The 16,235-nt window shown below is 42.3% G+C and overlaps 1 protein-coding gene across 5 annotated transcripts in view; it reads left to right on the top strand.

Moving 5' to 3' along the window:
* The first annotated feature begins 36 nt into the window (after nt 1-36).
* helq (helicase, POLQ like) overlaps nt 37-16,235 on the top strand; it is a 46,627-nt gene continuing 30,428 nt past the window's right edge. For 2 of the 5 annotated variants that reach the window (XM_059654057.1, XM_059653962.1), the window contains exons 1-5: nt 253-1,325; nt 3,921-4,680; nt 6,770-6,948; nt 13,411-13,611; nt 15,434-15,506. In XM_059654057.1, the coding sequence (XP_059510040.1) occupies nt 1,128-1,325; nt 3,921-4,680; nt 6,770-6,948; nt 13,411-13,611; nt 15,434-15,506 (1,411 nt within the window). In that variant the 5' untranslated portion in view covers nt 253-1,127. The other 3 variants (XM_048527888.2, XM_048527895.2, XM_048527904.2) reach the window with 3 other exon arrangements.

Below are 16,235 nucleotides of genomic sequence, written 5' to 3'. Positions count from 1 at the left end.
CGTGTCATCGGCGGGCCCAGGTCCCGCCCAGGCCTCCTCGACGTCATTGGCCATGACGTGTATGGAAGGAGAGGGAAGAAGAGGTCTGTTCTGTGTTGTAACACCTAACGGCCGCTGACGTTTGAATTTGAACTGTTAGTTTAGCGGGAACATGTTGCTGTACCAGTTTTACAGCAGCTGTTCCTTTGTGCGTGTGAACATCGGGATGTGAGTGTGATTACCGCAAGTGATGGCAGTTGTTCGCTTGTGAGTGTGAACACAATAATATGGATGTTCCATTGTGACTTTAAACACAATGATATTGTGGATGTTCCGTTGTGAGTGTGAACACAGTGATATTGTGGATCTTCCACTGTGAGAGTGGACATTGGGCTGTGAATGTGAATACTGAATAATATGGTGGATCTTCCACTGTGAGAGTGGACATTGGGCTGTGAATGTGAATACTGAATAATATGGTGGATCTTCCATTGTGAGTGTGAACATTGGGCTGTCAGTGTGAACACTGAATGATATTGTGGGTGTTCCGCTGGTGTGTGCACGTTGAGCTATGAGTGTGAATGCTCAATGATATTGTGGATATTTCATTATGAGTGCGAACATTGAATAATATTGTGGATGTTCCAGTGAGAGCTTGAGAACTGCATAGTGTTGTAGATGTTCCATTGTGAGTGTGGACTTTGGGCTGTGAGTGTGAACGTTGAATGACATTGTGGGTGTTCCATTTTGAGTGCAATCTTTGGGCTGTGAGTGTGAAGACGATATTGTGGATGTTGTATTGTGATTGGAAACATTGCATTTTGGTAATGAATGTTGAATGATATTGTGGATGTTCCAATGAGTGTAAACATTGTGGTGTGACTGTAAACACTGAATGAGATTGCAGAGATTTTACTTTGACTTTGAACATCAAGAGATATCTTGAACCCTAGACTGATTGCAAATGTTGCACATGTGATTTCATTTATTGCATGGTGCAAATATTTGGTGTGATTCTGACAGTTCTAATACATATGAAAAAATTTGCAGTCTGATTGTGCCTTCCTGGGCAGATGGTGTGAAGTGGAAATTGTCTTTAGCCTTAGTCCCTTGACAAGAGGCAAGTGTGACAGTCGAAATGTCTTGACATGGACTTGGACCAGAGGCAGGATGCAAATCAGTGGGTTTCTAAACGGAAACGAGCAAGGGAGAAAACATTCAGTTACAAGACACCATCACCGAACAAGAAGAAGAACACCAACTGCATGAGTGTTCCTGAAAGGATTGTGAAGGGAGAGGAGGAGATACATCTGGAAACATCACTGAACAAGGATTACATGGAGCAGGTACCACAGCACACAATGTTGAGAAGATTCACCAGACAGACAAATCTACATTTCTCAGAGTGTAGAAGAAACTTGTAAGACATTATATCATTATAGAAGAAAGTTGGGTAGAAGTTTCAAGACAGATATACATAACAGAGGATGAGTTAGAGGTACATGACAGATGTGCATAAGACATGTAAAGAACATTTAACAAACATCCACAAGAAATCCACTAGATTAAATGAAAAGCAATGTGCACAGCAAAGGACTAGCTGAAAGAGGTGTTCAAAATCTAACTATACAAAAGACACGTAAGGATGTACAAAAACATAAGAGACATAACAGATTTCCCACTGTCCACAAATGGTGAATTTGTCATTGAAATGGAAGACCCATGTCACAGATTACTGGTGCATGGAGGACAAATCCATGCAATTAACCTGCTTCCTAACTCATGCTACTGCTTAGATTCGGAGGGTTATACGTACTAAGGGAACATATTATCTCTCAATACTGCATGTTTATTGGCTAAAATTCCTAAAAAAAGTCCATGTTTAATAAAGACTACTGTTTTAGATTCTGTTAAAATTCTGTAGGCGATGCTCTTCTACCCACACCCGTAGCTGTCCTCTCTGAAAGAAATTCCATTGGGAAAAATTATATTCATTAAACCTGCTTTCAATAGTTGAAATCAGTGTTCTGTGTTGCCCAGGTCCTCAGTGCTCATCAGTTTCAACAGATTTTCTAATGACATAAATGCAAGATGAATAATTTGAAGCCTATTTGCATATTAAATATTGACACTATTTATACAAATATGCTAGATGAACTCCCATGTCATTACACATTGAGTGCAGGTCAGTAATTTTTACTTTGCGCAATAAATTAAAACAAGTTAGCAGCCTGTTATACATAAAACTAGTTGCTGAGTCACTTTCACCTATTTTTCTCTACTACACAGTTAATATTTCTGTACAATATCAAGTTTAAGTGTAGTCCTTGCTGCAAGTTGAAGCAAGGAAAGAGGAGAGACATCATATAGCTCTTATTTTAAAGTTGCAAGTTCTATTATTGTTATCTGACCACATTAAATTACTCTGTCCACATGTATACTAAAAACTATCTGTGCAAACTTGTCACAGTGCCACTCCAAGTCTTGAGCCATAAAAGGGAAGGCTGGCACTCTAGTGCAATGCTGAGAGTGTTTTGCTTTATCAGAGGTGCTTTCTTTCAAGTGACACATTAAACAGAGGTCCTCTGTCTGCTTGGATGGATCCAAAAAATGCTTTGGACTATTTTGAGAAGAGTAGATGAGTTATCTGTGGTTTCCAGGCTAATTTTTATCCATTGAGCGTGATCAAAAAATACAGACCAACTGGTCATTATACAAAACTGTTTTAGAGATACTTCGACAGAAGATTAACTTTATTTTCAAACTTGTTGTGTGCTTTGATCACTGAAAGTTGCTGCACAACCCAAAGTATTAACAAGTGTCAAACAAAGAGACCAATGGGTTTAGGTACGTAGTTCTTTGAAAGTTGCATTAAAAGTAGACATAGAACATAGAACAATACAGTGCAGAACAGGCCCTTTGGCCCTCGATGTTGCGCTGACCTGTGAATTAATCTAAGCCCATCCCCCTACACTATCCCATCATCATCCATCTGCTTATCCGAGGACTGTTTAACTGCCCCGAATGTAGCCGAGTTAGCTACATTGGCTGGCAGGGTGTGCCATGCCCTTGCCACTCTCAGAGTAAAGAACCTGCCTCTGACATCTGTCTTAAATCTATCACCCCCTCAATTTGTAGCTATGCCCCCTCGTACAAGTTGACTTCATCATCCTCCGAAAAAGACTCTCACTGTCCATCCTATCTAATCCTCTGATCATCTTGTATTTCTCTATTAAATCCCCTCTTAAAGAAGGCATTTAACACGCTTGCCTTCATTGCTCAGACCATTGAGTAAAAGAGTTTGGACGTCATGTTAAGATCGTGCAGAACGTTGGTGAGGCCACTTCGGGAGTATTCTGTAGAGTTCTGGTTGCATTGCTATAGGAAGGATGTTATTAAATTGGAGAGAGTTTAGAAGATTTAGCAGCTGTTGCTGTGACTGGAGAGTTTAACTTATATGGAGAGGCTGGAACTGATTTCACTGGAGCACAGGAGGTTGAGGGGTGACCTTTTCGAGGTTTATAAAATCATGAGGGGCATAGATAAGGTGAATAGCAATGGACTTTTCCCTTGCGTGCAGGAATTCGAACTAGGAGCCCTATTTTTAAGAAGAGATGAGGACCTGAGGCACAACTTTTTAAACACAGAGGGTGATTCATATGTGCAATGAATTGTCAGAGGAAGTGGTAGATGCAGGTGCAGTTACAACATTTAAAAGACATTTGGATAGGTACATGTAAAGGAAGGGTTTAGAGTGATATAGGCCAAACGCAGGCAAATGGGACTAATTTATTTTGGGAAACTTAGCGTGGATGAGTTGGACCAAAGCATCTGTTTCTGTGCTATGTGACTATAACATACTGATTGGCTTATGTGAGGCAAGGCTTATTGCTAATTGGATTATGAGATGCATGATCAATCTCTAATTGACTCTTTTTCAGGTGGACTGCGACAGTCAGGAAGACCTCTTTGGTGACTATGATAGCTTTGCAGATGACAGCGGCTTTTTAGCACAGCTTGAAGATGTAGGAAGAAGCTTAGCAGAAAGTGGGAAGGAAGACATGAAGGATGCTGCTGTAGAATTTCAGGATCCCAACTTGCTTAATTATTTGCAAAATGATAAGGACAAAGTACACAATCCTTCAAAGAATGTGATCCTTACTACTGGTGAAGCAATGAAAGACTCAAGTGGTCAGAAGAGTAACATTGCAAGTGAGCAGATTTGTACTGAAGGCTTCTCTGTGATGCATCCTAGAAGCCCAGATGAAACAGATGAGTTACCAAGCTCTCAGCTTGCACTCGCAGAAGAAGTTAACTCACTACTGAGGAAGTCTGAAACCAAAGAGTTTGAATCAGAAGCAAGTCAAGTATTGAACACTTGTGTCAGTGACCCCCCTGATATCCCTTCAGTTTTAAATCTGAACCTAGTCCAAAACCACTCAAGGACTACAAATTCTGGAACAAGTAAACAAATGAGCCTGAAAGATCAGATGAAAAATGCAATGGCTGGAAATGCTATGGTATCTACACCCAGAGCATCCAGGAGTAAACAGTTGAAGGAGATTGCTCTTTCTGAGGAAATAAATGTTGCGCTGAAAACCATCGAAGCCACTTCAGGGGCTGATATGGGACCTTTTTATGGGCTTCCGAGCAAAGTCAAGAAATTGATTTTCCAGTTCAAAGGCATCAAAGAACTTTACAGTAAGTGACAAAAAGTGACAAAAAGTTTAAAATATGGTTCAATCTAGTATGATGGAAGAAAGATGTGTAATTTATCAGTGGCATATTTAGAAATTCTAATGTTTTAAGCAATGAAGTTATAGAAGTAATTAAAAGACCAGATGATATGGCCGTTTTTCTATTGTGATACAATCATACAATATGGTAGACAGACATTTGGACCATCATTCTTCTGCTAGATTTTAGAAGGAGTTATTTATTTAGTTCTGGCAACATCTTTGAAGAAAAATCAGAGTTAATGTTTTGGGTACGGTGACCCTTCCTCAGAACCCTATGTTCCACAGAACATCTACGTTCTGCTCGCAAAACAAGACCCTGAGCTACCTGTTGCCTGGCACTTTAATACACCACCTTGTTCCCTGGCCAACATCTCTGTCTCTGGCTTGCTGCGGTGTTCCAGCGATGTTCAATGCAAGCTGGAAGAACAGCACCTCATTTTCTGCATGGGCACCCTGCAGCCCTCCAGACTCAACATCGTTAAATAATTTTAGGCCTAAACTCTCCCATGTCCGAGCCTTTTACCCCACACACCAGGCCTCGTTATCACATAGCCTGCCATTATACACTATCCATTGTTAGTCACTAACAATCCCCATTAACAACTGTTCACCCTCCTAGCCAGATCTTTATCAACTCCTTTGTCTGCCTAACTGCTCTTCAGGCTGTATCCTATTGGTTACTCTCTACCCCATCCCTCTCCCTATTTTCTGTGTATAAACTGACATTTCCCAGCTACCAAAAATAAGTTCTGAGTAAGTGTCACCAGACAAAATATCAACTCTGATTTTTATCCACAGATGCTGCCAGACCTGCTGAGCTTTTCCAGCAACTTCTGTTTTCGTTCCCAATTTACAGCATCTGCAATTCTTTTGTTTTTATTTAGTTCTACTTCCCCAGGCTTTCCCCATAGCCTGACATTTTTTTTCCCATTTCATGGATGTATCCAATTCTCTTTTAGAAAGTACTGTTGAATTTGCTTCTTACATCCCTTTAAGGCAGTGCATTCCAGATCTTAAAAGTTTACCAGATAAAAAAGAAATCATAATTTCCCCAACGTCTTTATATTAAATCTGGTCCTTTGATCATTGCGTCCTATAGTAGAAGATGTAAAAACAATTTCTTCTTACTTACTTTCTTTATCAGAACGTCTCCTGATTTTGGACAATTGCATTCATCTCCCCTAAACCTTTTCTGCTTTAAGAGAATCATTAACAACATTTCTAATCTCTCTACATAACTGATTGTTTTCATCCTTCAATCTTCTTCGTGTCTTTTTCAAGATCTGGGCATCCTTCATCTAATATGATGCCAAGAATTGGGCACAACACTGTATTCAAGATCTAGCCAATAATTTATGAAGGTTGAGATTAACTTCTTTATTTTTATATGGTAATACTTTTAATAAATCAGTTCAGACATGTTTTGATACACTGGAGCAGTTGGGACTTGAACACAGACATCCAAGCCCAGAGATGGGCTCACAGTGCCACAACATGGCACTTCTGTCATGTAGACCGCTCTTAATTGAGCCAAGTGTCTTATCTTGTCCTACCCCTTTCAAATAGTTGTGTATATGCTAGCTTTTTCTATTCTCGGATAAATTAAAAATTGATCTATACGGTTTCCAATAATAACTATATACATAGCTAACAAAGATGCTAATTGAGGATGAACGGAAGAATTAGAATTAGAATCCCTACAGTGGATAAACTTGCCATTCGGCCCAACAATTCCACACCAACCCTCCAAAGAGCATCTCACAGACCCATCCCTCTAATACCCTCTAATAGCAATAACCAGAGGACCCAGATTTTATGATTTGCTTTCTTTCTCAACAATGTGGTTTCATTGACAACAGTTTGCACAAATTCTACTCCATTTGTTGGTAAAATTCTATTACAGTACATGTCACTATAAATATATCACAAGTATGTGCAGCAGCAAGACCTCTTGTCAAAAATATTGCTGTTTGGCCTTAGCAAGTATTATTCATGAAATTTTAAAATGACTTGTAGTGAAACGTCTAATGATCTTTTGTTAAACTTCACAGAGTGGCAACATGCTTGCTTGACGTTAGAATCTGTGCGGGCAAGAAAAAATTTAATCTACTCCCTACCAACAAGTGGTGGGAAAACACTTGTTGCTGAGATTTTGATTATGCAGGAACTACTCTGTAGGAAGAATGATGCTCTGTTCATTCTGCCATATGTGGCTATTGTCCAGGAAAAGGTGAGAAAAACTGTGGTTAAACGATGATGCATTTCTTTAAGTTAGTGCTGCACTCTTAAATACAGAGGTTTTGTTAAGGAATTGGTGGTTGAGAATTTTTTTTTTAGTTTGTGACTGGATGCATAAGATAACTGCCTTAGTTAATCATTTGTGCATGCAGCTTTCTAAAAGAATATTCTATTGCTAGTTCTCCAAAATAAAGCACTGAACAATCGTTCTTCTTGTTTGATGACATTACCATTGTTAATTTCTCACAACCAGCAGTCTAGGATAGCATTGACTGGAAATTGACCTGGAGCAGCTATATAAATATGGCAGTTTTTGCTTACACCAGCAACTCCGGGCACCTATGCATGTGTGCTTATTAACACATACTTCCAAGCACTGATGTCATCATGTAAATTTTTACATGTGCTAATTTTAAACTGGATTTCAGTAATGGAGGGAGGGGTGATAGATGCAGAGCATGGAAATGCCCAGAGTCGAGAAGGGAAGAAGGCCTAGAATCTACGGGGTGGGAGCGTGATAAGGAGAGCCGAGGACCCGGAAGGAAGTGGCAGAGGGAATTTTGAGGAGCTGGGATGCTTTCTCCCCCTCTGTGTCCCTTCTGTCCTGCGCCATCCCCATCCACCAATACCTCCCAGATGCTGATTGCACCGAGCCCCCACTGACACCTCCTTCCTGAGTCCTCCATATCTTTCTTTCTCCTGCCCCATCCCCAACCTGTCTAATCCCAATTTCTCAATCTTCTACCCCAGCCACAGCCCCCAAAAGCAGCACATGCATGATTTAAAGTGTCACATGTTGCGCATGCATCAGTGTCAACAGAAAATGGCCGATAAATACTGTAACTACAGAGCAGCACAGAGGGGTGATTAACTCACCTGGTTAGAGACAGAAACACTGCAGATGCTGGAATCCAAGGTACACAAACAGACGACCGGAAGAACAAGGCAAGCCTGAAGATGGGTAATACTCAAACGGTTGACTCCTCCTTTTCTCCAGATGCTGCCTGGTTTGCTATGTTTTTCTAGCCTCCTGTTTGATTAACTCACCTCCAGTCTCCCTAAAGTCAGTCCACAATCTACAAGGCACAATATAGAGTGTGATAGAATACTCTTCACATGCCTCGACAGGTGCGTCTCCAACAGTACTCAAGAAGTTCATCACCATTAGGAACAAAGTATTGGTACCCATCCACCACCTTCATCATTCATTCCCTTCGCCACCACTACCACCACAGTGCTAGCACCGAGCACCATCACAATGTTTTGTGTCAATCAATAATTTCTTTCAGCCCTTTTTTTTGTGAACAATGTCTGAGTTGCTTGCACTCACATCTGTTGAGTCAGAGGTTGTAGGTTTAAATTGCACTCAAATGACTTGAGCATTTTTCAGTCAGCTGGATTTAGGTGTAATTTACTAACACTGAGGAAATACTGCACTGTCAGAGGTGTTTTTTTTGGATGAGGTATTAAACTAAGTCCCTGTCTGTTCAGGAAAGTAAATGTAAAAGCGACAATGGCACTATTTTGCAGAAGAATAAGAAATTTATCCCCACCGTCCTGGCCAGGATGTATCCCCCAATCAATGTAATAAAGCCAGATTATCTGATCATTATAATTGCTACTTGTGGGAGCTTGATTAGCACAACTAAAAGTTGTGTTTTCTATATTACAGCAGTGACTACTTACAAAAGTACTTCGCTGGTCATGGAGTCCTTAGAGACGTCTTGAGGAAGTGAAAGCTGCTTGATAAATGCATGTCTTTTGATAAGGCTAGTTGTTGTTACCAAAGTTAGAAGTCTTACCTGAAATATGCAGATATGTATTTTGCATTATTCTGCAGAAAATGTGTGAAAGTAAATGTTAGTCCACTGATTTTAAAATCCATTTCCTTTTTTGTAATTATGATTAAGACATTGCTACATGTGTTTCTCCATCAAGTCACAGAAGTGCCTTTGGGTTTGGCACCTGTTCCAGTTAAGATCCCTTCTAAGAGTGCTAGGCCTAAAATGCAATTCAGAGATAGTAGTGATGATTTGAGTTTACCAATCTAAGTTCTACTGCTAGTTTTGTGTTGCACTGCACAACCAATACAAAACCCAAATGCTCACATTTTACTGTAAAGAAGCATGGAATTTAATCATGTCCTAGATAATCCATGGCTTTGTGCTGAGCTGCTGTTACGTTTTTAGAAGCTCCAGCATTGATCTTGGAACTCTTGGTTTTAGAGTACTTAGGAGTTAGGTTGCTTATATGATTCTCAATACTATATTAGAACCAAAATCCATTCTTAGTAAAACAAATATAGCAGTTCAGCATCAGAGTAAGCCAGTGTGTATTCTGTAGTTTGACTATGAAAGACTATCATAGTCAAATGTGAAGACATGTTTATGTTCTTCTTCATACTTTGTATCCTCCAAATAGTTCAGGAGGAATACAGTCACCAAAAGTGGAATATTGGTGGTTGAATTGGATACAAGGATCTTTGTCTCTGGCTTGATAGACCAATACAACAAAGTTCAAATCCCAATGTCAACAGGTTAAGCTCACCATAATCCCCTAGGTAATTCAGGCTGACCTATAAGACCTTAAGAAACATGAACAGGAGTAGACCATTTCGCCCTTTAACTTGTTCCGCCATTCAGTAAGGTGATGGCTGATCCAACTGACGTTCTTCAAAGTCCACTTTCCCGCAACCCTTAATTCCCCTACAGATTGAGAATATATCTGTCTCAACCTTAAATATACATTTGGGCTCTGCCTCTACATGTCTCTGTGGGAAGAAGTTCCAAAGCCTCTCAACCCTCTGAAAGAGTTATTTATCTCATTCCAATCTTATTTTGGCTGTCCTTTATTCTGAAACTATACCCTCTGGTCATAGACTCTCTCATGAGGGGAAAATCTCCCCAGCATTTATCCTGTCAAGCTCCTTAAGAATCCTATATGTTTCAATGTGATCACCTCTCAATCTTCTAAACTCCAGTGAGTAGAGTCCCAACCTGTTCAGCCTTTATTCAAAAGACAGTGCCTCCTTCCCAGATCCTCCTAATGAACTTTTACTGACATCCTCCAAATAAATGATACCTTTCCTTAATTAAGTGGACGAGTGCTCCAGTGTGGTCTCACCAGCACCTTTTACAGTTGTATTAAGACTTCATGTTCTTATACTCCAACCTCCCTGAAATAAGGGTTAACATTCCATTATCTTTCCTGATTGCCTGCAGCACCCATATGCTAGCTTTCTGTGTTTCGTGCGCACGTAACCCCAAGCCCTTTTCTGCAGGTTTTGTCCAATTAAATGCTACTCTAAGTTTAATAATGGACTAACATTTACTAATCTTTTTAGTCAAAGATATAAAAAAACTTCAATAGAATAACATTGATGAGACAAATTTGGGAAAGGTTTGTTGTATTTAATAAGCTAACTTTAAATCAGTGATAGTTTCAGAGATAATGGGAACTGCAGATGCTGGAGAATCCAAATTAATAAAGCGTAAAGCTGGATGAACACAGCAGGCCAAACAACATCTCAGGAGCACAAAAGCTGACGTTTCGGGCCTAGACCCTTTATCAGAGAGGGGGACGGGGTGAGGGTTCTGGAATAAATAGGGAGAGAGGGGGAGGCGGACCGAAGATGGAGAGAAAAGAAGATAGGTGGAGAGGAGAATATAGGTGGGGAGGTAGGGAGGGGATAGGTCAGTCCAGGGAAGACGGACAGGTCAAGGAGGTGGGATGGGGTGAGTAGGTAGGAAATGGAGGTGCGGCTTGAGGTGGGAGGAAGGGATGGGTGAGAGGAAGAACAGGATAGGGAGGCAGAGACAGGCTGGGCTGGCTTTGGGATGCAGTGGGGGGAGGAGACAAACTGGGCTGGTTTTGGGATGCGGTGGGGGAAGGGGAGATTTTGAGGCTGGTGAAGTCCACATTGATACCATTGGGCTGCAGGGTTCCTGAGCAGAATATGAGTTGCTGTTCCTGCGACCCTTGGATGGCATCATTGTGGCACTGCAGGAGGCCCATGATGGACATGTCATCTAAAGATTGGGAGGGAGAGTTGAAATGGTTCGCGACTGGGAGGTGCGGTTGTTTATTGCGAACCAAGTGGAGGTGTTCTGCAAAGCGGTCCCCAAGCCTCCGCTTGGTTTCCCCAATGTAGAGGAAGCCACATCGGGTACAATGGATACAGTATACCACATTGGCAGATGTGCAGGTGAACCTCTGCTTAATATGGAAAGTCATCTTGGGGCCTGGGATAGGAGTGAGGGAGGAGGTGTGGGGGCAAGTGTAGTATTTCCTGCGGTTGCAGGGGAAGGTGCCGGGTGTGGTGGGGTTGGAGGGCAATGTGGAGCGAACAAGGGAGTCGCAGAGAGAGTGGTCTGTCCGGAAAGCAGACAAGGGTGGGGATGGAAAAATGTCTTGGGTGGGGGGTCGGATTGTAGATGGCAGAAGTGTCGGAGGATGATACGTTGTATCCGGAAGTTGGTGGGGTGGTGTGTGAGAACGAGGGGGATCCTCTTTGGGCGGTTGTGGCGGGGGCGGGGTGTGAGGGATGTGTTGCAGGAAATGTGGGAGGCGTGGGCAAGGGCGTTCTCGACCACTGTGGGGGTAAAGTTGCGGTCCTTGAAGAACTTGGACATCTGGGATGTGCGGGAGTGGAATGCCTCATCCTGGGAGCAGATGCGGCGGAGGCGGAGGAATGGAAATAGGGGATGGAATTTTTGCAGGAGGGTGGGTGGGAGGAGGTGTATTCTAGGTAGCTGTGGGAGTTGGTGGGCTTGAAATGGACATCAGTTACAAGCTGGTTGCCTGAGATGGATACTGAGAGGTCCAGGAAGGTGAGGGATGTGTTGGAGATGGCCCAGGAGAACTTGAGGTTGGGGTGGAAGGTGTTGGTGAAGTGGATGAACTGTTCAAGCTCCTCTGGGGAGCAAGAGGCGGTGCCGATACAGACATCAATATAACGGAGGTGGGGTTTGGGGCCTGTGTAGGTGCGGAAGAGGGACTGTTCCACGTAACCTACAAATAGGCAGGCATAGCTGGGGCCCATGCGGGTGCCCATGGCCACCCCCTTTGTCTGTAGGAAGTGGGAGGAATCAAAAGAGAAGTTGTTGAGGGCGAGGACGAGTTCGGCTGGGCGGATGAGGGTGTCGGTGGAGGGAGACTGGTCGGGCCTGCGGGACAGGAAGAAGCGGAGTTCCTTGAGGCCATCTGCATGCGGAATACAGGTGTATAGGGACTGGACGTCCATGGTGGAAATGAGGTGTTGGGGGCCAGGGAATTGGAAGTTCTGGAGGAAGTGGAGGGTGTGGGTGGTGTCACGGACATAGGTAGGGAGTTCCTGGACCAAAGGGGAGAAAATGGAGTCCAGCTAGGTGGAGATGAGTTCGGTGGGGCAGGAACAGGCTGAGACAATGGGTCGACCAGGGCAGGCAGGTTTGTGGACTTTGGGAAGGAGATAGAAATGGGCCATGCGGGGTTGGGGAATAATAAGATTGGAGGCTGTTGGTGGGAGGTCCCCTGAGGTGATGAGGTCATGAATGGTGTTGGAGATGATGGTTTGGTGCTTGGGGGTGGGGTCATGATCAAGGTGGCGGTAGGAGGAGGTGTTGGAGAGTTGGCGTTTGGCCTCGGCGATGTAGAGGGTCAGTGCACCATACTATCACTGCGCACATCTGCCAATGTGGTATACTGTATCCATTGTACCCGGTGTGGCTACCTCTACATTGGGGAAACCAAGCGGAGGCTTGGAGACCGCTTTGCAGAACACCTCCGCTCGGTTTGCAATAAGCAACTGCATCTCCCAGTCGTGAACCATTTCAACTCCACCTCCCATTCTTTAGATGACATGTCCGTCATGAGCCTCCTGCAGTGCCACAATGATGCCATCCGAAGGTTGCAGGAACAGCAACTCATATTCCGCTTGGGAACCCTGCAGCCCAATGGTCTGAATGTGGACTTCACCAGCTTCAAAATCTCCCCTTCTCCCACCGCATCCCAAAACCAGCCCAGTTCGTCCCCTCCCCCAACTGCATCACACAACCAGCCCAGCTCATCCCCTCCCCCCACTGCATCCCAAAACCAGCCCAGCCTGTCTCTGCCTCCCTAACCTGTTCTTCCTCTCACCCATCCCTTGCTCCCACCCCAAGCCGCACCTCCATTTCCTACATACTAACCCCATCCCACCTCCTTGACCCGTCCGTCTTCCCTGGACTGACCTATCCCCTCCGTACCTCCCCACCTATACTCTCCTCTCCACCTATCTTCTTTTCTCTCTATCTTCGGTCCGCCTCTGCCTCTCTCCCTATTTATTCCAGAACTCTCACCCCATCCCCCTCTCTGATGAAGGGTCTAGGCCCGAAACGTCAGCTTTTGTGCTCCTGAGATGCTGCTTGGCCTGCTGTGTTCAGCCAGCCCCACACTTTATTATCAATGATGGTTTCCTTTTGTTTGTTACCTTTAGGTGCGTGGTCTTTCAGCTTTTGGAATAGAATTTAGTTTCTTGGTAGAAGAATATGCTGGAAGTAAAGGTAAATTCCCTCCAATCAAGCGTCGACAGAAGAAATCTCTCTACATTGCCACCATTGAGAAGGCACATAGTTTGGTCAATGCCCTAATAGAAACAGAGAGAATTACTCATTTGGGACTTGTTGTAGTAGATGAGGTAAGCTTTCTGATTTTTGCTATATTGATTTATCCAATTTACTAATTTTGTAACGTTGAATTTAAAATAAGATTGAAATGGGGCTGTAGAGAGCTAGCATGTTAAAACAGCAATGTAAGGCACCATAAAGTGAATGGAAAGAGCAAATTCAAGACCCTACTGATTGACTCATAACTTTAACTGTACAGCACAGGGAACAGAAAACAGAGTTAACCAGCCCACTTCAAAATGAAGAGGGATAATTAAAAGGTACAATTACCAGTCACTCATGCAAAGCTCTCAAGCAGTTCATGGCAGCTGGAGCTATAATGTATGATTGATGCAGGAGATGGGGGCTAAGTGGAGTGCATATGCACAAGCATGAATGTTCTTATATACATTTAAACCCTGGTGTCCAAGCACAGACAAAGGAAGCTTTCAGAAGCAGTATTGCAGTTCCAATTTTCCATGTGCAAGATAAAACAGGGTCTAAATCTAGCATTCATCACCGTCTATATTTTTTCTCACTTTTGATTGATTTGGAATGTAGAAAATCTTTGAGAGAGAGTTGGGTAAAGAATTAAATTTAGTATGATAAAAGTATGGTCACATTAGAGATAGAATGGCAGTCATGACTTTTTTTCTCAGTTCAAAAAAGGTACAATCGTTCAAAAGGACGAGGAGACATTCTAATTTTTTTAAATTAGCTGTAACCTTTAAGGGTAAAAACTATGTTATATAGCTTCATATTTTAAGAATCTCCAGTCATGTGCACTTCCTGTTTACTTTTTATGTTCTCATTGTCATTTATAATTGAAGCTGCAGTGTATATTTGTCACACTGTGATTACATCTTCCTACTCGTGGTGGTGCTGCAACATATTCAATGACACAAAATAAATAGGCAGTGAATTTTCTCAGGACTTTTATACTGAATTACATTAACTCAGGAACTTTATTGGAAATTCTGATATTTCAGCAAAGGTAATGTTGTAGCCTGCAAGAAACCCTTGGGGAAATTAATCCCATAGAAGTTCCAACATGAAAGCCAGTCATTTGGTCAAACCATTCTGTGTCAATGTTTCCTTCCACATTAACAAATAGTCCAAATCACAACTGCCTACTTCATATATTCCTCAATTACACTTTTCTTTATTCATCTGTCCAATCATCGCACAGTTTCTGTATCAACTGCTGATCCTAGATCAACTTCCACAGCATGATTCTCTGTATGAAGTTCTCTTTTTCCCTATCCTGAATCCTTGGATTTAGTTTTGCTACTTCTGTTGATTTCCATCCTGTCTTCTACTATGTCCAATTTGCCCATTGTAACAATTCTTAAAACCTATATTGACTCATTTTGCCTCAGCATTTACCAACTATTGATTTAAAAACTCTCATGTTCATTAACAGATCTCTCACCAGTCTGATTTCATGTTACCGTGTAGAATTTCCACGTCCCTGCTCATCCCAAGATCATCAATCCTAGCCACTGTTGATTCCATTTCACTGTTGATGACAGTGTTCAGTTGTTGTACAAGCATCTGAACAAGCTGGACTGAACAATGTCAGCTGATGCTGAGTCTGTTCCATTCTGTCATATTACAAAAAAAATTGAGACCTTCAATTTTCTCTGCCCAGTTGCACCGTGTAATCTCCTGTGAGAACCTAAACTCCCTGGGTCATCCACCTTCTGTCTTGCTGACCAAAGGTCTTCTCACAATAACCCATTTACCCATACTTTGTCACTTTATGTGATGCCTATTTGTCCTCATTCCCAAATTCTTCGGGTCACATTCCCATCATGATGATATGATTTCAATGCTTCTTCTATTTGAATGTAGCTGCACATGCTTGGTGAAGGAAGCCGTGGAGCTATACTAGAGATGACATTGTCTAAAATTCTCTTCACAAGCAGTAAGTACAATCCATGTTCACATTTTGTAGCATTTTATGTTGTGTTGACTTCATTCTTAACTCTTTGAGTGCATGACAGCTCCCTCCATTTTGCCTTTTCGATGTTAACTTTACCCTTGAATGATGGCATTTAACTTTCTGTCACAGACAGTGTGATTTCTTAATTTTATAAGATTTTATAAGGCCAGAGTTTTATAAGATCAGATGACCTAACCAAGATCGGTTAAAGTTACTAATGTCAGCTGATGCTGAGTCTGTCCCATTCTGTCATATTACAAAAAAGTATTGAGACCTTCAATTTTCTCTGCCCATTTGCACCATGTAATCTCCTGTGAGAACCTAAACTCCCTGGGTCATCTACCTTCTGTCTTGCTGAACAAAGGTCTTCTCACAATAACCCATTTACCCATACTTCTGCCACTTTATGTGATGCCTATTTATAGGAGAATAATGCTTCTAATTTTCTACCACCAGATAGCCTGGAATAAATTGAGAAGGTACAAAGCGAGGAGGGGACACCCTCATCCTGACTTTCATAGCACAATCAGGCGTCACCTAAAAAACTTGACTACAAAATTAATTTGTTTTAAAATGGTCCCATGATGACACTGGGCAAGCACCCCACACTCCCAATACTGCTAATGGTCACCATTGACCAACACCAAATCCCTTACTAGTGCTGATGGTTGGATGACTTCATTATTATGCCTCAATCCTCTTTAAGACCTA

The sequence above is a fragment of the Stegostoma tigrinum genome, chromosome 1 (genome assembly GCF_030684315.1).
Source record: "Stegostoma tigrinum isolate sSteTig4 chromosome 1, sSteTig4.hap1, whole genome shotgun sequence".
Taxonomy (NCBI): Eukaryota; Metazoa; Chordata; class Chondrichthyes; order Orectolobiformes; family Stegostomatidae; genus Stegostoma; species Stegostoma tigrinum.
The sequence above is the reverse complement of the archived record's forward strand: the minus strand, read 5'-3'. Positions and strand labels throughout refer to the sequence as shown.